Consider the following 20,828-nt stretch of genomic DNA (forward strand, 5'->3'; position numbering starts at 1 on the left):
CCCTGAGTTGGCAGGTGGATTCTTATCCACTGCGCCACCAGGGAAAGCCCCATTCTCCTTTTTGTAACACACATGCCTGTATTTTTTACACATACTCTATGGTTATTGCTGGAGAGGGTGACTGGGACAGGACTTTTTAAATTTTATATCTTGTTCTCAACTTTATAAATGAAAACTGTAAAAAATGATTTTGAAATGAATATGTATTAATTTCTGTAAGAAAAAAATAATCTGTAAGAATTATGTACATTCTTTTCCCTGTTGGATTGTAAAGTTGGGTATAAGGCAACTGGTGGAAACAGTTTTGGACTTAAAAAAATCTTCTTTGATGAAGCTGGGCAGGAGTGGGAAGTAGGTGGCCAAAAGGAAGTCAGGGAAGGAAGGGGCTGCCTAGGGTGCACTTTGAAATCCAGGGGTTCAGGCCTAAGATGATTTTCTCTTGAAGCTTACAAACCATGGTTGTTGTTTTTTTTATTTAACATTTATTTTGGCTGCATCTGGTCTCAGTTGCAGCTCGCTGGATCTTTGCTGCACCATGTAACGACTGCCCTTGTTCTGATGCACAGACTTTCTAGTTACAAAACACGGTTTCTCTAGTTTCAGTACGTGAGCTTGGTTGCCCCATAGCCTGTGGGATCTTAGTTCCCCAACCAGGGATCTAATTCACGTCCCCTGCATTTCCAGGCAGATTCTTAACCATCAGATCACCAAGGAAGTCCCAAGCTATGTGTTTTTTAAAGGAATTTGGACGTGCTTAGGAGGAAAAGGGTTAGAGTCACCATTTACGGACCACCACTTGCTATGTACGGGGCCCTTGGGCAAGCACACTGCCTACCTGATCACAAACTAAGAGGTTCAGAGGTTGATGAATACATCTTCCCCAGGAGAAAACAGAGACTTTGAGTTTAGACATTCGAGACCCATCACGCTCCAAGGTCCATGAGCCTCACTGTTCTACCAGGATGGGCAGGGAACTGACCAGCTGGCCGGCAGGAAGGGCTCCACCCATGAAGCCCACTGCCCTGCATCCAGGAAGCTGTAGAGACCTGCGCTGGGCGCTGCATGGGGTCGTCAGCACCTTAACCACCCACTTATCTTAGTACACATGGTGGAAACAATGAAATCTTTGGACCACACTATCTCTATGGAGTCCAACTTAGTTGTGTGGTTTCAAACTAAGAAGGCAGCTCAGAAATGTCCTTTAAATTCAAAACAGGGCTCATGTGAGTCCTGTTAGTCCTACAAAGGATGAGAATTTATTTGTGCTCATGGTTCTCTGAGACATAAGGCAAAAGTCTTCAAAGGTTGACAACACACACAGGAAAAATATAACAAGACTGCAGACCAAGAGCTGCTTTCATTTTCCAAGAGAAGTATAAACAAAATCTTGCCCTCGTTTAATCAGAAATAAAATGTTCATAATTGACTGTCTGGAAAGAGACAATCTGTTTCCATATAACCTGAAATCTTGACCCTCTGCTCTGCTGCACAGAAAACTCTTAAAGAACGCTAGTACAGAACTGCACATTGCCCCTACTGACTTAAATATTAACTTACATATCATATAAGGTCAATTACGGAGAAGGCAATGGCACCCCACTCCAGTACTCTTGCCTGGAAAATCCCATGGAAGGAGGAGCCTGGTAGGCTGCAGTCCATGGGGTCGCTAAGAGTCGGGCACGACTGAGCAACTTCACTTTCACTTTTCAGTTTCATGCATTGGAGAAGGAAATGGCAACCCACTCCAGTGTTCTTGCCTGGAGAATCCCAGGGATGGGGAGCCTGGTGGGCTGCTGCCTATGGGGTTGCACAGAGTTGGACACAACTGAATCGACTTAGCAGCAGCAGCAAGGTCAATTAAGGATGAACAAGAGTAAGTACTGGCAGTACTGTTTCTTCAGTCATTTAAATTTTTAAAAATATTCCAACTTAAAGTACACATGCTGTTATACAGTTTCATCTTCAGTATCCAGTTCAGTTCACTTGCTCAGTCATGTCCGACTCTTTGCGACCCCATGAACCGCAGCCCGCCAGGCCTCCCTGTTTATCACCAACTCCCAGAGTTTACCCAAACTCATGTCCATTGAGTCGGTGATACCATCTAACCATCTCATCCTCTGTCATCCCCTTCTCCTCCTGTCTTCAATCTTTCCCAACATCAGGGTCTTTTCAAATGAATCAGCTCTTCGCATCAGGTGGCCAAAGTATTGGAGTTTCAGCTTCAGCATCAGTCCTTCCAATGAACACCCAGGACTGATTTCCTTTAGGATGGATCTCCTTGCAGTCCAAGGGACTCTCACGAGTCTTCTCCAACATCTTCAGTATAAATAATGTTAATGAGGATGAGAAATGTATGACGTTCACAGCATCTTTCTCTTCCACAAATCTCAAGAAACTGTGGGCCCGAAGGCACCTGAAGACTGGCAGTGGCCGCCTTCCCTGAGCGAGGCCAGGGATGAGGTGACTGCGGCTGTAAGCAGCAGCTTCCAAACTTTCTGGACTGTGAATCACAGCAAGAAAATCAAAGTTTCGCAAACTTATCCTTCCTGCATGCAAGACACTCTGATACTTTCTATCTATTTCTCTTATTATTATTGTATTGATATTTTGTGTGAGTGACAGTCTGCTAAACTAACTTCATGACCCACTTATACGGCCACTGCCTTAAATGCTGTCGTTTTCTTGGACCCTGTCCCACGTGGGCCTCTCCCTCTCCACACACGTCCTGGACTCACCCCATCCACCCCACCTCTCTTCTGGCTCCAGTGACCATATGTCTGTGAGGACTTCAGCCCTGATCCTACTTCTAAGGGCTCCAGACCCATACATCTAATTGCCCACTGGACAGTTCCACTTGGACATTTCAAAAGCAACCTTAAAACTACGTCCAAGAATGTATTTTATGATGACTGTCACCAAGCCTTGATAAACAGCACCAGCTTGGCTATCCAAGCCAGAAAACTGGGCCTCATCTTCCATCTCTTCCCTCCCACAGCCACTTAAACACTGAGTCCTGCTTATTGTAACTTCTAGATTACTCAGGAGTCCTTCCACTCCTCTCTCATCATCACTTGATGGGGCGACGGCCAAAAGCCTGCAGCAGTGCTCCACCCCACCACAGTCCATGCTGAAGCCAGGGTGATCTTTCGGAAATGCAGACCTTGTCAAGTGACCTGCCTCAGTGGGAGGTGATGGGCCCCAGCTCTCGCACTGGGGGCTTCTCCAGCCTTGGCTCTGGCCACATCTCCCCCTGTTCTAGGCGGTGGCTCTTGTGTCTGATACACATTAGAATCACATGGATAGCTTTAAAAAAACCAGGCCTAACTTCAGGACAGTTGAATCCAAACCCCATCAGTGACTATACTGGATGGCCAGAGGGCTCCCCATTTCAGCTCTATGGAAGGTCTTCAGGGACTTCCCTGGCAGTCCAGTGGCTAACACTTCGTTCTTCCAGTGCAGAGGGCAGCAGGCTCAAACCCTGGTCAGGGAACTAAGATCCCACATGCCATTTTCATGGCCAAAAAAAAAAAAATGTTTTTTAATAAAAGAAAAAAAGAATTACTCTAAGGAGGGTCTTTGGCTCCTGGGACAAGCTCTCACTTCCTTACTGTCTCACAGCCTCAGTCCCACCTTATACTTATTCTTTAGGTTCTTCTTTGCTTAAATGTCCTCTTCTCAAGGGTCACCTCCCTTCACCCTCCAGGTGAGGTCCCCTGGCTCTGTCTTTCTATCACAATCTATGGGCTGTCAAATCTCCCAGCCTGGCACCAAGGGCTGCTCAATAAAGACCTACCAATGGGTACAGAAATGGTTAATTCTAGAATCAGATATGCTGAAGCTATTGTTGAGGAAAGCTGGGAGGGGAAAAAAAACAACCCCCAAACACCACTGATGTACAAGGCATAAACTGACATCTGTAACAGAAGTTCTCCTCGTTTCCGTGGGGTGCGTGGGTTTGGCCAGATGAGGCTACTTGGTGCCTGAAAGTGAAAGTCGCTCCGTCATGTCCGACTCTTTGCAACCCCATGGACTCTATGTCCATGGAATTCTCCAGGCCAGAATACTGGAGTGGGTAGCCTTTCCCTTCTCCAGGGAATCTTCCCAACCCAGGGATCGAACCCAGGTCTTCTGCATTGCAGGCAGATTCTTTACCAGCTGAGCCAGTAGGGAAGCCCAAGAATACTGGAGTGGGTAGCCTATCCCTTCTCCAGAGGATCTTCCCAACCCAGGAATGGGATCAGGGTCTCCTGCATTGCAGGCAGATTCTTTACCAACTGAGCTATCAGGGAAGCCCTACAGTTGACAGTGTCTTCCTACAAAAGCTTCCCAGGGGAACATGTCTCATTCTCTGCCTCTTCCCAGTTCACCCAGGACAACAGACAAGAAATCTGCGCCCCCAGCGCCCACCAAAACAAACGAGATAGGGGCTTCCCTGGGGGACCTTCCAATGCAGGAGGTGGTGGTGGGGTGGGGTGGGGGGGTGATGGTTCCATCCCTGGACGGGGAGCTAAGATCCTACATGCCTTGCAGCCAAAAAACCAGAACCTGAAACAAAAGCAATGTTGCAACAAAGTGAATAAAGACTTTAAAAATGGTCTACGTCAAAGACTTGAGTTGCCCAAAATGACCAAAGGAAATCAGAGGAAGATGGATTAGGTCTGGGTCCATGTCCCTGCCTCTCACAGGAGGAGTTAAACAGTTCACAGGGACACCTCAAGCTCCCACTCCTGCAGCAACGACGGCACCGCTATATTTCACACGGCGCTTATTAAGGTACCCATTAAAGTCTTGCTAGTAATTGAAAAAATTATATATGTGCGAGGAGAATGAGTTAATGTTCACAGAAGAACCTTTACTCGTGCACCTCCTGACTCTTTACTTTCAAGGTGTGCCTTAACCTTGCATTTTTGTGGGGTTCTTTACATCTTATACGTGGGCGTAAAGTCACATTTGAGATATAATTCCATTAGCCACACAAGCAACTTCAGAGGCTATTATGTTGCATCAACTTTTTCTGTAAAAAATAAATTGTTCGGGATATTATTCCTGGAACAGAATAAATTCTTGGAATTACCGAGTAACTTATGTGCCGCACCACTGTTCCAAGAACACATTACTTATTTTATCATGACAAAGTCAAGTTATTAATCTTCTGGCTTCCATTTCAACAATGAGAAATTCTGCGAGATGCACAGCAGACACCTGCATTCCATCTCAGTTCAACTTTATATCGTCCATAAACATCTCTGTTTTGGACACCTCATCCAAACAAATGCTCACGGAATACTCGATGTAGCATTCGATTTTATGAAACTATAAAAGCTCCTTGCTGTTAATTACAGAGACAAATGTCCCATCACACATTTGGTTACCAGATAGCATAATTAGTTTTCTCCATTAACCTTTCAGATGTAAAATTTGATTTCCAAGTTAAAAAAAAAAAAAACAAAACATTGTAAACCCTTAGAATTCAGAGAACACACTATATATTTGTACATGCTGGGGGAAAAAAATGCAATACTAAGAAAACAATTTTATGAATTCTTATTTACCAGGATACTGTCTGGAATCTTGAAAGAAAACCTGTCTAAACTTCTTCCCGGTTTTAAAATATATGCTCAGATACATACGCAGTTAGCCGTCCATCGTGTGGAAAGGAGGTGCAGTAACCTGACCATGAACGGAATGTGCCCTTTGATCTCTCCCTTCTCGGAATGGTGATGCAGCTGAGTCAGTCCATCACAGCCTCTGTCTTTGTTGTCCCCCCTCTCTCAGGGCATCTGAGAGAGAATGGTGAAGGAAGGGCATCCAGGCTTTTTCCCCACTCAAAGCTAAAGGACCTGGACTTCCCTGATGGTCCAGTGGTTGAGAATTGGCCTGCCAATGCAGGGGACACAGGTTCAATCCCTGTGTCCGGGAAGATTCCACATGCTCCAGGGCACACAAGCCCATGAGCCGCAACTACTGAAGCCCATGCATGTGAGTGCCGGGCTCCACAGCAAGAGAAGCCACCGCAATGAGAAGACCACACACCGCAAGAAGAGAGTAGCCCCCGCTCGCCACAACTAGAGAAAACCGTGTACAGGAACCTAAGCCCAGCACAGCCAAAAACCATTTTTTAAAAAGCTAAAGAACCCCACAACCCTGGCATGCTAAGGACCACACTCTGGCTCACATGTGCTGGAGGCTGATGGTCACAATGACCGAGTGGGAAGCTCTCGACCTGCATGTGTATTTATGATGCTAACATCCAGAGGGTGCGATCCTAACCTCCTTCAAAGTGTAAGGCAGTCCTGCCCAAGAAAACCTGCTCGGCTTAACAAACCATCCCACTCGGATCAGCTGATAACTGGAGGCAAAGTACATTTCAACATGTTTTAACATGGTACTCATTTATCCAAAATTAGCAACCCAGAGTCTACTTGTCGCCAGGTATTGTGCCCTAGGAACAGGAAGCTCAAAGTCTTGCCCTGCAGGAATTCAAGCTGAGACTCGAGAGTCAACAGAGATCTCACAGACAAGGCAGTTAAGTAGACGTGATGGCAGGCAGGGATCAGCGCCACAGTACTGCAATATTTCAGGGATACCTTCACACGGTGGGGTCTAAGTCTGCAAGACCCTGGGGCAGGGGCAGGAACACACACAAGGGCATCCTAGTCTTGAGTTCAACTTTAAAAGGGGGCCAGCTATTAACTTAATAGGAAAGGAAAAAACGTGTAATGAAAAGTAACCGTGGACTTCCCTGGTAGTACAGTGGGTAAGAATCCACCTGCCAATGCACAGAACACAGCTTCGATTCCCTGTCCCGGAATATTCCACATGCCTCAGAGCAGCTAAGCCTGTGCGTAGCAACTACGGAGTCAGCACTCTAGTGCCTGTGAACCACAACTACTGAGCCCTCATGCCTTGAGCTCCACAACAAGGGAAGTCCATGCACCAACCCAACAAAGAGTAGCCCAGCTCTCTGCAACTAGAGAAGGCATGCGCACAGCAATGAAGACCCAGCACAATCAGAAATTTTAAAACAAATGGAATTAATTACTTTAAAAATGATTATTTTCAAAAAAGGAAAAGTAACTGTTCCGTTGGGTATTTTACTCCTGACATGTGAGGTCCAGGTAACTCCTGAGACGGACACGTAGATTTTCATCTTGTGAAGCCAAGATGGGAGCTTGGAGGTAAAAGAGGTGAATGATAAAGCTTCAGAGTAGCTGATCTCACTATTTTTAATTTGAAGTGGAGCTCCTCGCTGATTCACTGAGCATCCTTGGATGTTTGTAATGTGCCCAGCATGGTGCTGCGAAGTGGGGACACAGGAAGAGAGAGAGAGAGAATTAAACTGGCAGTGCCTTCACTTTGGTAGAAATGGTGTGGAAGGAGATGGGAGGGGGGAATCAAAGAAGACTGCCTGGAAGAAGCAACGTCAACTTGGAGTCTTCAGGGATAAGAGCTAGCCAAGCACAGAAGAGGGAGCATGGTGCAGGTGCAGGGTCGCAAGCAGAGGAGGTGGTCAGTGCAGGAAGTAAAGAGGGGAAGCGAGGCGGCTGCAGGAGTGGAAAGTGGTTTGGAGTGGCTGAAGCATAGGAAGTGGGAAGAGCTGTCTCAGGAATCAGCCTAAGGCAGGCAGGTGGTAGTTCCTGTGGGGTCTTAATCTGTCTTCTGAGTCCTGATCTTTGAGCCAGAGACAATAGGAGGTTCAGCTGGGGGCTGGGGAGAGTGCGATCCTCCAAGGGCCCTCCAGGCGCCCCTGCATCAATTACCATGGGTCCCTGCAAGCGTCCTGCTACTGCATAACCTTCCTTTGCAGGTAGTGTTCTCTCCAATACTGTTAAGAATAACAGACGTGCTGCGTAAATGTCCTAGGTCTATTTTTAACTTTGAGATGCGAAACACACTGTTCCCCAGTCTTTTTTCCCCTTATGAATGACCATACTCTTTTCCTCCAAAAGGAAAAAAATCCATATTCCCATGGGAACCAGGGAGGCTAAACTGTTAAGACACCTCCTTAGAGTCTGTCCCTTGTGAAGATTTGTTCTAGCGATGTGGTGGTGATCGGTGGGGGCAAAGCCAACTCTTATAACCCCACAAGTTTCACTCACAGGGCGGTCGCTGAACCACCCCGAGCTTTTAGGAGAAACAGAAAGAGGTGTGTGTAGACGCACACATCGGGGGTGGGGACGGGGGATCCAAATGGGACAGTTCCAGGGTCTGTTGCCATCTGATGCATGGATTTTCTTAAATGCAGGTAGGAAAACCTGCTCCAAGTGGAGCCCGAGAACCAGTTGGTTGTAAACATGGGCTTACGAACAGGGCAGGACCATCTTCAGCCCCTTTGTAAAGTTCTGCCAAGATCGCGGTGAATTACAGAGCCAGCAAAACATGTTATTTTTCAATTTGGGTTTTCAACACGTCGTTGCTTTCGTATGTGAGTGCCCCTCCTTTTTTTGTCTTTACTAGATTTGAAAAATAAAAAATTAGGTTTCAAGTTGTCTCTCACCCATCAACATCAGAAACCCCCAATTTCTATGCTAGTTTAGTACACGACCAAAGCTTCTTTGGTTAAATGAGACGTGTCTTTGGCTCACTGCTGCTGTGGCTGCTAAGTCGCTTCAGTCGTGTCCGACTCTATGCGACCCCATAGATGGCAGCCCACCAGGCTCCTCCGTCCATGGGATTTTCCAGGCAAGAGTACTGGAAAGAGTACTGGAGTGGGTTCACTAACCATCTCTAAAATATGAGGAGGGTGCTGTATTTTAAAGCACATCTTCAGAGTCCTACACAACTGTATCAGTGTCCAGTATACTCACGCACGGAGATAACATGGATTTGAGTACCCATCATGTGGGGTACTTACTGCATTCAAACAAATCACTGTGCTAAGTGATTTGTTTCTAAAGCAGTGGTCCCCAACCTTCTTGGCACCAGGGACCTTTTTGGTGGAAGATGACTCTTCCATGGACCGGGGGGGGGCAGGGCATGGGCTTTGGGATGATTCAAGGGTATTAAGTTTACTGTGCACTTGCTTTGTAATCTAACGCCACCCCGCTGGTCCGACAAGAGGTGCCAGTGCACGGCCCAGAGGTTGGGGACCCCTGCTCTAAAGGATTCAAAAAAGAGTTCAGGTCCCACTTTCTCTGACCCTCCAATGCACAGGAGCAGAGGTGGGTTAAAAACAACCAGAGTCAACATGGGTGTTCAGGGTGACATGAAGCACAGAAAAGCCGCGTACAAAACAAGGAACTACTATAGGCAGTCTGTGGTAAATGCTGCAGGAGAGCGGTATTCCTATTCAGTGCTGAGGTGCCCAGAAGAAAAGATAACCTCTAATTCGGAGAAAACGGGGACAAAAACAAATGCAGTGTTTTCTAGTTTGAAAATGTGTTTCACCGCAAAGGATGTGTTGTGTGCTGTAGGGGCACTGGATGAGAGATTAGGATCTCCATCAGCATTTCATTATAGAAGAGAAAACCCTCACGAGTCTGTCCAAGGTGTGCTGAACTGTTAACCTGAGATTCAAACCAAGGCTTCACCGACCACAGTAGACATTAAACAAACCTGAGTCTCTTTCTTCCCAAATAGGTCCCGGGCTTCCCCTCTACCAAGCTTTTGGCCACGCCGTTCCTTCTACCTCCGGTGGGGCCCCCTTTCTCACCTGAAATCCTACTTTGCTAGGGGTGGGGGGGGGGTAGTGGGGCCCAGGGAGGTGAGTTACATCGAAGATGAAGATGGAGATGGAGATTAGGGGCAGATTGGATACACTGGATATACTGGATAAACACTAAGTTAAGGGGTTTCAACTTGACCCTAGAATCCATGAGAAGACAGTTAAGTGTCTGAGCATGGGGTAAGATGATGAATTACATGTTAAGATCAGCTTTTGTGAGAGGAAGGCGGGGATGGGGAGGCAGCTCCGGCACAGGGAAAAGAGGACAGAATGAGATGTCAAAGGATCCAATTTTAAAGCCTAGTCAGCTACTAATTCCTGTGTGACTTTGGGCAAGTCGCTGTCATCTCTGAGGTCAGCTTCCCATTTGTATTCATCTAAGGGATGTAACACCTACCTTCTGGAGGGGTTGTAGTATTAACTCAGTGATTAGTGGAAGTATGAGACAGCCTAGCAGCAAAAGCTCTCAAACTTCAGGCAATAAAGTGAGTCCTCTCCAAGGACGACTAAGCCTGCACCCACAGCCACATAAGCGCAGGTACTTATGAGCACTTATGTTCAAAGAAGCCACCAGTCCTTAAGGCTCCTCAAGAGGCTCTCAGATTGGACTTTGCTTGCTCTTGTTTTTGAAACCATTTCTGGACCCACAGTAGAACCAGACATAGCATCAGTGCTGTAGGAATTCTCCAAAACCATCTGGACCAGAGGCTTTTCCACGGTGCTGAGGGCACCCTGACCGTTCTGCAGAGGCCAGCAGAGGAGGTGTGACATGGGACAGGTGTTCGGGACATCCTCCACCTGCTCCTGGCTGCTCTGCTCCCCTCCAAACTTTGTACCCATGGGAGTTCATTTCAACAAGCTTACCACGTGGATAAGAGAGTTTTGGAGACAACAGACCCTGGTTTGGATCCTGGTTCTGTCACTGAGTTACTCCATGAAAACCTCAAATTTCTCAAAGTGGGAATAATAATACTTTTGAGGGACAATTAATGGGATAACATGCAAAGTTCTCCACATGGGGACTTCCATGGTGGTCAGGACTTTCACTGCTGTGGCCCTGGGTTCAATTCCTGGTTGGGGAACTAAGATCCCACAAGCCTTAAGGTGTGACTCCCTCCCCCCTACCCCCAAAAAAACTCCCAAAGCAAAGTTCTTAGCGTGGTACCTGGCGCCCAGACAACTTGATGAATGAAACTACTCTGGTTGGCTGGATTCCTAACTTCAGGAGACTCTTCGACGAGATTCGGGGGACCCTGAAAGGGCTGGCTGTCGTCAAGAAAGTCATTGAAAGATTCAAAACATCAGAGATCTCAACCCTGCTTGCTCAGCTCGGCCTACTGCACCTTGAGCTTCGTCTTCCGAAAGCTGTTTCACAGACTCAACATTAAAGAGAACAGCCAGCACAGCATATAACCGGATCTGACTAAACAAATGAATGGGACCAGACACCTGAAAAGACATGTTTCACATCTACTATAATACTAAACCTAGGACAAAATCTAGATATAAAAAGATTTTCCAAAATGTTTGCTACTGTTATGGATAATAAATTCATTCTTGCATTAAAATACTTCCTAAAAGTGCCCCGATGCTGGCTGAGGTCTCTCCAATGATCCCTGGATTTGCCCGGCTCAACCAGGCAGAGGGAAAGACCTTGGGAGAGGAGTCCTGGGTTTAGTCCAGGATCTGCTACTTATGAGCAAGTCACTTAACTCTGAGCTTCAGTTTCTTCCTCTGGGCAATGGGAATAATGACATCCACCCAGGCTACACACAGGTCCGTTGTAAAAGTCATGAGATTGAACTTCCCTGGTGGTTCAGTGGTTAAGAATTCACCTGCCAATGCAGGGGACATGGGTTTGATCCCTGGTCCAAGAAGATCCCACATGCCACGGGGCAACTGAGCCCACAAGCCACAACTGCTGAGCCAGCACTGTAGAGCCTATGCTCTGTATCAAAAGAAGCACCACAGTGAGAACCCCATGCACCACAACTACAGAGTAACCCCCGCCTGCCAAAATTAGAGAAAGCCCACACCCACGGCAGCCCAAAACAAACAAAAAAAAAAATCAGGGGATGTGGACCTCCCTGGTGTCCAGTGATTAACACTCTGTGCTCCCAATGCAGGGGGGCTGGGTTCGATCCCTAGTCAGGGACTAAGATCCCACATGGTGAAACTAAGAGTTCGCATCCCGCATGTTGCAACAAAGATCGAAGACCTCAGCTGCCACAACTAAGACCTAGTGCAGCCAAAAAAAAAAATCATGACAGCTGGGCCAGTACTGTCCAAACTACAGAGCGCAACCCTCACTTAGAGTCTGATTATAGTGATACTCAGCTCTCTTCTGAGGCTCCCATCACCTCTCCCACCTGGAATCTTCTCCAGCTCCCCTGCCTATTCAAACCCTCCCCAAGGTCACAGTGTCGCCTTTCCAGCACTCTCCAACCCACCCGCATTGTGATCCTTTCCTTCTAGCTCAGCTTTTGCCCTAAAGGCTAACGTCTGTCATTTAACACACACACACATGCTGTGCTGTGGGGTGTTCCCAGCTCACACAGACTGGTGAGGTCCCAGTGATGGCACCTGCCCCTTGGGAGACCTGTGGCAGCCTCCCTGACACCTCTAGTGAAAGTCCCTCAGTCGTGTCTGACCCTTTGCGACCCCATGGACTATAGAGTCCATGGAATTCTCCAGGCCAGAATACTGGAGTGCGTAGACTTTCCCTTCTCCAGGGGATCTTCCCAACCTAGGGACTGAACCCAAGTCTCCCGCATTGCAGGCAGATTCTTTACCAGCTGAGCCACAAGGGAAGCCCAACACCTCTAGTCTTGTCTACAAGCTCGGATAGTGAGGACTCTTAGAGATTTGCTCTGAGGGGTAAATGAGATCCTTCTTGTCAAGGACTCGACTCAATGCTGGGCACACAGGAAGTGCTCAGACTACTGCAGTTGTTCGGATGACTGAATTTTGCTCCTTCACTGTGTCCTGAATTTGTTCAACTGGATTTTCTATATTTTTGGCTGCACCAGTTGTTAGTTGCAGCATACGCAATCTTCACTGAGGCATGTGGGATGTAGTTCTCTGACCAGGGATCGAACCCAGGCCTCCTGCATTGGAAGCACAGAGACTTAACCACTGGACCACCAGGGGAAGTCCCTGTCCAGCTGGATTTTAATCATTGAGAGCAGGATCCCTGTCCTATCCACTTCTTTGGTTGCCCTCAGTCCCACTCCCATTTCAAAAAAGTGCTGACTTTGTCATACATTCTCAAAAAAAAGAGAGAAATCTGTTACATTGATCAAAAGGAATTAAATTGTTTTTCTCCAAAATAGTACTCAAATCTTCATAACAACCCATCACGGCCAGCCGGACAAAGCACATGTCCACAGGGTAATCTCTCCTGACCCTGTCAGCAAGTTAAACATGTGGGAGGGATGCTCAAAAAGCTCCCAGTCAAGTTGTTCACACCACTGAGCCATCCTACCCTGCTGAATATGCTGCCTTAGTCAACAGCCTAAAAATATCCCAGGGAAATTGATTTGAGGTGGGAACCTCTGCCAAATTCTGGAGTGCTCTCTTTCCCTGAGACATGAACTGTAATCTTACAGGTGCAGATAGTATCAGATATGACACATATGGACATTTGAACACAGAAAATCCCATGCAGCATGCCAAAGGCCCTGTTTGAGGAATGTGTTACAGGTCAAACAGTTCTGCTGTTTTGCTAACAATCTCCCTTGCGTGTCACAACCTCATGCAGAATTCTATACCACAATGAGTAATATCACGGGTGGACTCAAGCCATTTACAAAGCAAACGTGAATGACATTTGCAAAAAAGAAGTATAACCTAAAAAAGTCCACTTTATAACACCATCAACAACAGAACTGTGTTTCATACGTTATCAGTAACTATTACTCTAGAAATCAGGTTTGCATAATCGTTTGCTCTTCCAGTTTTGTTTTTTTCCAAATTGACCTGAAGATCACAAAATAGAAATGTTCTATGGAAGCCATATCCCACTTTCCCCAGAATGAGCAAAAGACTGAGAATAACCCAGGCACTTTCACAATGTTCCATCTTTTGTCTCTTGATGTCTAAGGCCTCTGTGACCAACAGCGACTCAGAAACTTATCGCAAGCCTGGCCTTGCACTGATGTTCTCTTATCTTCCTGGGCTCGAGCTAGGAAAGATGAAGCCAAGAGGCCTCCCCCTTGGAGAGTTTACCTCTTACCAAGTCCCAAGCACTGGCGCCTGCTTGCTCTACATCCTTCACTCTCTCGTACCCGGAGTCCACCCACTGTATCGCATCCTCACCCTTCTCCAAGTACCCAGCAGACAGGGGGAACAGCCTGCTGTGTCGGAGAAGAACTAAACCAAGGATATGATGTTCCTTTTTTATGATAAATGCACCTCTTTTTACTAATTGGCAAGTTCTTCCTTTCAAATGGTTAGATTGAGTGGTGCTTTGATACAGAATTCCGACTGATCGAGGTAAGGGAACTGAAAATACAGGATTCTGAATAAGTGGAAGGAACTGAACAGAGTACAGTCCAGGAATGTTCTCCTCCTGGGTCTCAGCACCTCTCTTGACTGTGAACCTTTTGGGTTCTAGACCCTCAGAACAGAAAACAGGTGCTGAGAGCAGTGCTGGCCCCAGCCACAGTCTCTGCCTGGATGGAAAGATCCACACACCTTCGGTGCTTGCTGGTGGAAGAAATGTCATTCCCCTCCTGTTTTACCTCTGTTCCAAGTGGTTCCCCACCTGTTTGGCACCAGGGACTAGTTTCATGGAAGACAATTTTTCCATGGACTGGGGTGGGGAAATGGTTTCAGGATGATTCAAAAGCATTCCATTTATTGGGTACTTTATTTCTATTATTATTACATCAGCTCTACCTCAAATCATAAGGCATTTCAGATCCCAGAAGTTGGGGACCCCTGCTCTATTTAGTACCCATTTGACTTCTCAGTCCTTTGCCACCCGCCCTTTCTCTTCCTTCAAGCAAGATCAAGAGAACCCTCAACTGCCTGGCTTCCTTGTTGTTTTAACTGGCAGTACCCTGAATCTGAGCACCCATCTTGCTTCCAAAAGACCTACTATGTGTAAAATAGATAGCTAGTGGGAAGCTACTGTATAGCACCGGGAGCTCAGATCACTGCTCTGTGATGACCTAGATGGGTGGGATGGAGGAGGAGGTTCAAGAGGGAGGGAATATATGTATACATTATAGCTGATTTACGTAGTTGCACTTCCCTGGTGGCTCAGATGGTAAAGAATCTGCCTGCTATGCAAGAGACCCAGGTTCGATCCCTGTGTTGGGAATATCCCCTGGAGTAGGGAACGGCAACCCACTCCAGTATTCTTGCCTGGAGAATCCCGTGGCCAGAGGAGCCTGCTGAGCTACAGCCCCTGGGGTCACCAAGAGTCAGCTACAACTGAGCTAACACTCACTTCTTCACTTTTCATAGCAGAAATTAATAAAATACTATAAAGCAATTATCTTCCAATTAAAAAAAATTTTTTTTTTAAATGACCTATCAACTCTCCCCAGAGACATGGCCATTCCGGCCCTTGCTTTCAATGGCTCTTGCCAGGACTGTCTCCCACTTCTGCTTCCTCATGGGGCACCCAGCTCTCACACTGCCACCCAGGCTCTAGGAGGTGTTGGGGAAGGGTACAGTGGAGACCCAGGGCCATGATTTGTCCTCCACTCCGACCTCACAGGTACTTCATCCTTAGTGGCAAAATCCTAATTTGTTTCATTTTTGGTTCCTCTGTCCATGGGAATTTTCAGGCAAAAATACTGGAGTGGGTTGCCATTTCTTTCTCCAGGGGATCTTCCCGACCCAGGGATCAAACTTGTCCTCTTGTGTCTCCTGCATTGAAGATGGATTCTTTACCCGCTGAGCTACTGGGGAAGCCGTTTTGGCTTATGGTCCACAAGTAACAAACTGCATGGATGGGCAAGGCCCCTTGGGTACAGTTTCTGTACTAAAAACCACACGTGGACAGAGCGGCATCATTTTAGGGAACCTACTCATCCATCACGAAGTGACTCTTGTCGGATGGCCTCAAGGTGCTGCTTTGCTCCACTTGGCCCTGGGGTGGGTCAGGAAGGACGGTGGTGAGAGCAGAGACTGGCCTCCCCTCTCTGACATGGTGTGAAGTGAGCATAGAGCTGGGCGGATGAACGAGGAGTGGCTCCGTGATCACCAGTCCTACCTAGAGATGGTTCGACGGACCATCACACTTTCCTTTTCCTTCTGCTTTTTGGCTGGAGAGTTAATTTAATTTTGTCATGGCAGGATTAGCAACCAGGCCACAGTGGTGAAGGGACATTATCATCAGACAGCATATTAATCCTCTACCCCACCCAAGGAGGAAGCAAAAACCAAACAAATAGCAGCTTTCTGGAAATTGAATTTCTGTTATCCAGATGTCAAAGATGTAATACCCCAATTACACAAACTATTGCCAATGAAGCATGCCAGCGAATATGCGATGTAAATGGGGTGAACACAGAGCCACAAAACTGCACGGTCAGCTTCTGGCTCCGGGAGTGAGTGATAATTAGCACTGTGTGTAGACACTAATAAACATTTATGTCTGAAATTACAACTCTTAGCCATGTTAATAAGGGATCTATTGGCAATCTGTAAAATAAAAGGTCTTGAAAAGAATGTCATACATTAAGCGGTGGCAGACATTTCCCATTCTGGCACAATCTTTTCTTTTCCCCCCTTCCCCCTAATTGCAAATGGCCACACTGTTTTGCTGAGAAATTAATTGACATAAGAACCTACCTAAAAAAATGGGTTGTGTCTCTTTGGCCTCCCCATTAACATCGCTGCTGAAGTCTGAGATCTTATAGACCTCATGGTGATAATCTGGGGTGAGAAAACAGCCAAAAATTAGAATTCTAATGACCTGCAAGATATGAATAAGCAAGAAAGGCGAGAATCTCATTATATACATTATGTGTAAGCTACACTTCATAATTTTTTGAGATCTCAGTTCATCACAGAATTTGCAGTCCCTGGTAATCCCTACCGCTCTGCTTACTCTGGAGAAGTACACAAGCTTGAAACTATTATTTTGACTTTAGAAAACAGCTCTGCTTGATCACACAGTTTTCACAGGAAATTTGGTCCACAAATGCCAATTACATACCAGGCTTCTTTTCTTCCAAATGACAAGTATTTTTATAAGGAAAAGAAAAAACCTTGCCCAATCATAGGCCAGGAGAAGATTCCAAATTTATCTCCACAACCCATTTGCATGAGTAGATGATAGTACGCTTCAGAGTTACCTGGTACTCTTAGTTTATCCAGAGAAATCCTAGCCTTTGAGCAGCTTGCAGGCAAGCACACATGAAAAATACTGATTTGTTATTTCAAATATAGTATAATTTGGAATAAGTAAGCGGGTCTTGCATTCGGCTACCACACTTCAACATACAATCGTTTAAGTTCTAAAAATGCACCTGCAGAGCAGAGAGAAAAATCAGACCCGTAATTTTTTTTTTTAAAAAAGGAAAAAGACAGACTTGCTATGTCAGTCAGACTTTAAAATACAGTATTTTACAAGCTTCTCTAAAGAGGCTACTGCACTTTGGCAACTGTTTCCAAAAAGTAGGATTGCTTAAGTAAGAAACTAGACAATCCTTCTTAACAGTGATTCCCTTTTGGGGGCCTTAGCCCTCCCAGAACAAGGTTTACAAAACGTATCTCACTTTTAAGATAAAGTAGTAAGTTCCATGAGTTTGAGCAAACTCCGGGAGATAGGGAAGGACGGGGAAGTCCGGCATGCTGCAGTCCATGGGGTCACAGAGTTGGACGCGACTGAGCAACTGAACAACAAAGTAAGTTCCCTGAGGTCATAAATAAGAAAGCCACCTAGATTCCAAAATGAATCAGACAGACCAACAGGCCAGTCATAAATGGAGGTGCTTTTAAAGTACAAATGACTGAGAAATCAACCCTGCTGGGGATAAAAAAACTGTACAGGGTAAAAAGCAAAGCCAAATATTTTGAATATGTACAACTACGCCAGGCTTTTTTCATCAAACAGTATCCAAACTAAATCGGAGTTAACAGATAGGAGTAGATCTTCAAAATGTCTATAATCAAAATCAGTTTCAGACTAACCGAAAGCAGGCTTTATTGAATCTACACCATAGTTAGCTTAGCTGGAAATTGCAATCGCCCTCTAATTTTCATCAGCTTACATGTGACTTCTCCAGGTTGGTAAAACAATCGCCTTGCTCTCTAGTCTGATGCCAATGCTAGATACTACAACAGAGGAACAAAGTGGACAGGTTCTCTGGTTTGGTTTTGACTTCAAGCTGACTTAAAGACGACACTTAAACAGGATTATTCTAAACTCAATATTGGGACTTGTGACATGACGGGGAGAAAAAGTCACCTGCCTCTAATTTAAAGTGACACAATGCATTTTGATAGGCATAATTTTTTGTCTGCCCTTACATTCTTATCGTTTTTTGAAAAGTCAAATCAGGAAAAATAAAGACTCTTTAACAAGTCACCGAACACAGGCAAGACTATTCAACTTTCCTCTCCCCTCATAAAATAAACCCAAGCCCAGAGACCGCGGTGTACACCTGTTAAATCGTCAGGGACCGGCTGGATTTTTTGTTTTTGTTTTTTTCTTTTTAATGATATTTATCTGACTGTTACGTGATCTATTCGAAAACATCTTTCCTGCCCAAATAACATACTCGGGAAAGATGCTGCATGTCATCAATTCTTCTCTGGGCTTGGACACCTAATGAGCTTCTTTCTCGGTCTTACAACAGCCACCACCACCTTTTCTCCTTTTTGCAGGAGGGGAGGAAAAAAGCAAACCAACCCCAAACCACCACGACCACTGGTCCGGGTGGGTGTCCGCACGGCCTGATGGACACGCGTCCTCCCCCACCCGGCCGCCAAACCACAGGAGAGGAATACCAAAGAAGGCTCCCCGCTCTCCAAGTGTCATTGTTTGCTAATTTCCTGATGTGCCCTCCGACTTGTTTACGCGGAATCACATCCTGCCTCCCCCCTCACCCGCAGCCGCACAACTTTCCTCGCCGCCCGGCGTGTGTGCGGCCGAAGCCCGACTCGGGGAGGGGACCCGGGGCGGGGGGAGGGGGGGTACCAGGAGCCCCGGCCCTCGGAGTTGGCCGCACCGGGGGCCGGGGGCTGTTTACGCGGCGGCCAAGTCCTCCCTCGGCCGCCCGCACGCCCCCCGCCCGGCCCGGCCCGGCCCCGCTTACCTCGGTTCACCAGTTTGAAGCTCTGGGATTTCCTGCTCCGCTTCCTCTCCGAGAACTCCATGGTGCGGCGGGCGGGCAGGGCAGGGGCTGCGGCCGGGCGGAGGGACAGAGGGAGCGGCGGCAGAGGCGGCGGCGGCGGCGCTGGCTCTTGTCACCCGGCAGCGGGAGCGCGGGGACCAAGGTCCGTCTCTTGGATCCGCAGGGGGGAGGCACAAGCAAGGGAAAAACCACTCGAGCCCGCCCGGGGGCTGCGGCCGGCGGGGCCGGGCGGGAGGCGCTCTCCCGGGCGAAGTTGCCCCCTCCTGGCCGCCGCTCAGCTCGCCCCCCGACCCCGGCTCATCCCCGGCTGCCGGGCTAGACGCCGCCGGAGCCGAACTTTCCGTTGGGGAGCGAGTTGGGGGCGGGGAGGGCGGGCCGGGGCTGCCGGCGCCCTGGGCGCTCGCCGCGGGCCGGCCTGGGTACAGCTCCGGACGCGGCGGCGGCGGCGAGCGCGGCCCCGGGGACGCGGCGGGAGGGCCGAGGGCGGCGGCGGCGGCGGCGGCGGCGGCAGGGTGCGAGCCGGGTCGGGGCGCTGACCGCCCCCGCGGGAGGAGGGGCGCCGGGAGGAGGCGGCGCCGCCGGGACCCCGGGGCCACCTGCTGGCGGAGCGCGGCCGCCGCCATCCCCCGGGGCCCGGGCAGCCGCCACCCACCGGCCTGGCCGCGCAGCGCCCGGAGGAGGAGCCAGAGGCCGCGGCGCAGCGCCCTCGGCCCGGCCGGCCCACCCGCCCCCGGGGACCGCCGTCCCTGCCAGGCGCTGGGATCCCGACGCCGGTGTCTCGGGGGCCGGCGAGTCGGGGTGCGGCTGCCCAGGGGGGGCCTGGCTCCCGGCTCCGAGCTCGCCTGTATCTTCCCGGGGCCGATCTTGTTCTCAACGACTCTGGGTGTCGGCGACCCTTCTGGCCAGCCCACTCTTCTCGCCGTGAGGTTCAGGGTGTCGGAGGGCCAGACACTGGTTTCAGGCAAGTTTTAGGGGGGAAAAAAAATCAACCAAAACCCAAAAACTTACCCATCTGAACTCTGCAAGGAAAAGAGATTTTAGAATTTACTGATCAGCCGAGTATGGAAAAGAGTGAGCTTTAGTTCTTTACTCCAATGCGAGGAGGGATGTAGGAAGATTGGGAGTTAAGTTCAAGGAGAGAACTTCGAATGTGGGGCTTGGAGACGGTGGATGGGGTGAGCAATGCGACGTCAGTGGGTGCCCCACCTCTCTTCTGACTCTTAGGGAAGACATGGCCAAGGCAGGTGCAGAGGACTCTGCCATTGGGTGTACTAAAGCCAGAAAAATCGGCAGGAATGGAAAGCTTGTGTTAGTTTTATATTGTATTCTTTTCTAGGGAGTTAAGAGTACACTCCATTGCTTTTTCACAACAACTTTATTGTGGGGATGGAAGAGAATTCTATACCAGCGGGGACTGGCAGGTCAGAAATGTGATCTGATAAGCTGAAAAGTACCGCCACCAAACTGGGCATCTCTAGACGCAAATACAAAGAGAGTAAAGAGATGGACGTCGGAACCAGCACTGTGACAAGTTCAGGTGACCTCAAAAGAGTGGAGAGGAAATAAGGGGGGAGGGTATGTTGATAAATGCGGTAACACTGCCAGTCTCACTCAAATGAGGAGGCTCAGGACTCACTCTTTTTCTTTTTTTATAATTTAATGTATTATTTATTTTTGGCAGTACTGGGTCTTCCTTGCTGGGCAGGTTTTTCTCTAGTTTTGGTGCTCAGGCTTCCCTTTGCAATGGCTTCTCTTGTTCTGGAGCACCGGCTCTAGGGCTCAAGGACTCCTTAGTTTCAGTTCCCAGGCTTTAGAACACAGGCTCAGTAGTTGTGAAACTTATTTGC

General features: G+C 47.9%; 1 protein-coding gene across 12 annotated transcripts in view; it reads right to left on the reverse strand.

The window, feature by feature from the left end:
- The window catches only part of BEND7 (BEN domain containing 7), an 87,570-nt gene extending 67,493 nt beyond the window's left edge, over window positions 1-20,077 (reverse strand). For 7 of the 12 annotated variants that reach the window (XM_025001001.2, XM_025001006.2, XM_025001003.2 and 4 more), the window contains exons 1-3: window positions 19,990-20,077; window positions 18,943-19,131; window positions 16,472-16,555 (exon numbers count right to left, since the gene is read on the reverse strand). In XM_025001001.2, coding sequence (XP_024856769.1) covers window positions 16,472-16,555; window positions 18,943-19,003 — 145 coding nt within the window. In that variant the 5' untranslated portion in view covers window positions 19,004-19,131; window positions 19,990-20,077. Of the gene's footprint in view, window positions 1-16,471; window positions 16,556-17,400; window positions 17,471-18,536; window positions 18,670-18,942; window positions 19,390-19,989 lie in introns of those variants that run through there. The other 5 variants (XM_059892430.1, NM_001369852.1, XM_059892429.1 and 2 more) reach the window with 5 other exon arrangements.
- Between the last annotated feature and the right edge of the window lie 751 nt (window positions 20,078-20,828).

Source organism: Bos taurus, chromosome 13 (assembly GCF_002263795.3).
Source record: "Bos taurus isolate L1 Dominette 01449 registration number 42190680 breed Hereford chromosome 13, ARS-UCD2.0, whole genome shotgun sequence".
Lineage (NCBI taxonomy): Eukaryota > Metazoa > Chordata > Mammalia > Artiodactyla > Bovidae > Bos > Bos taurus.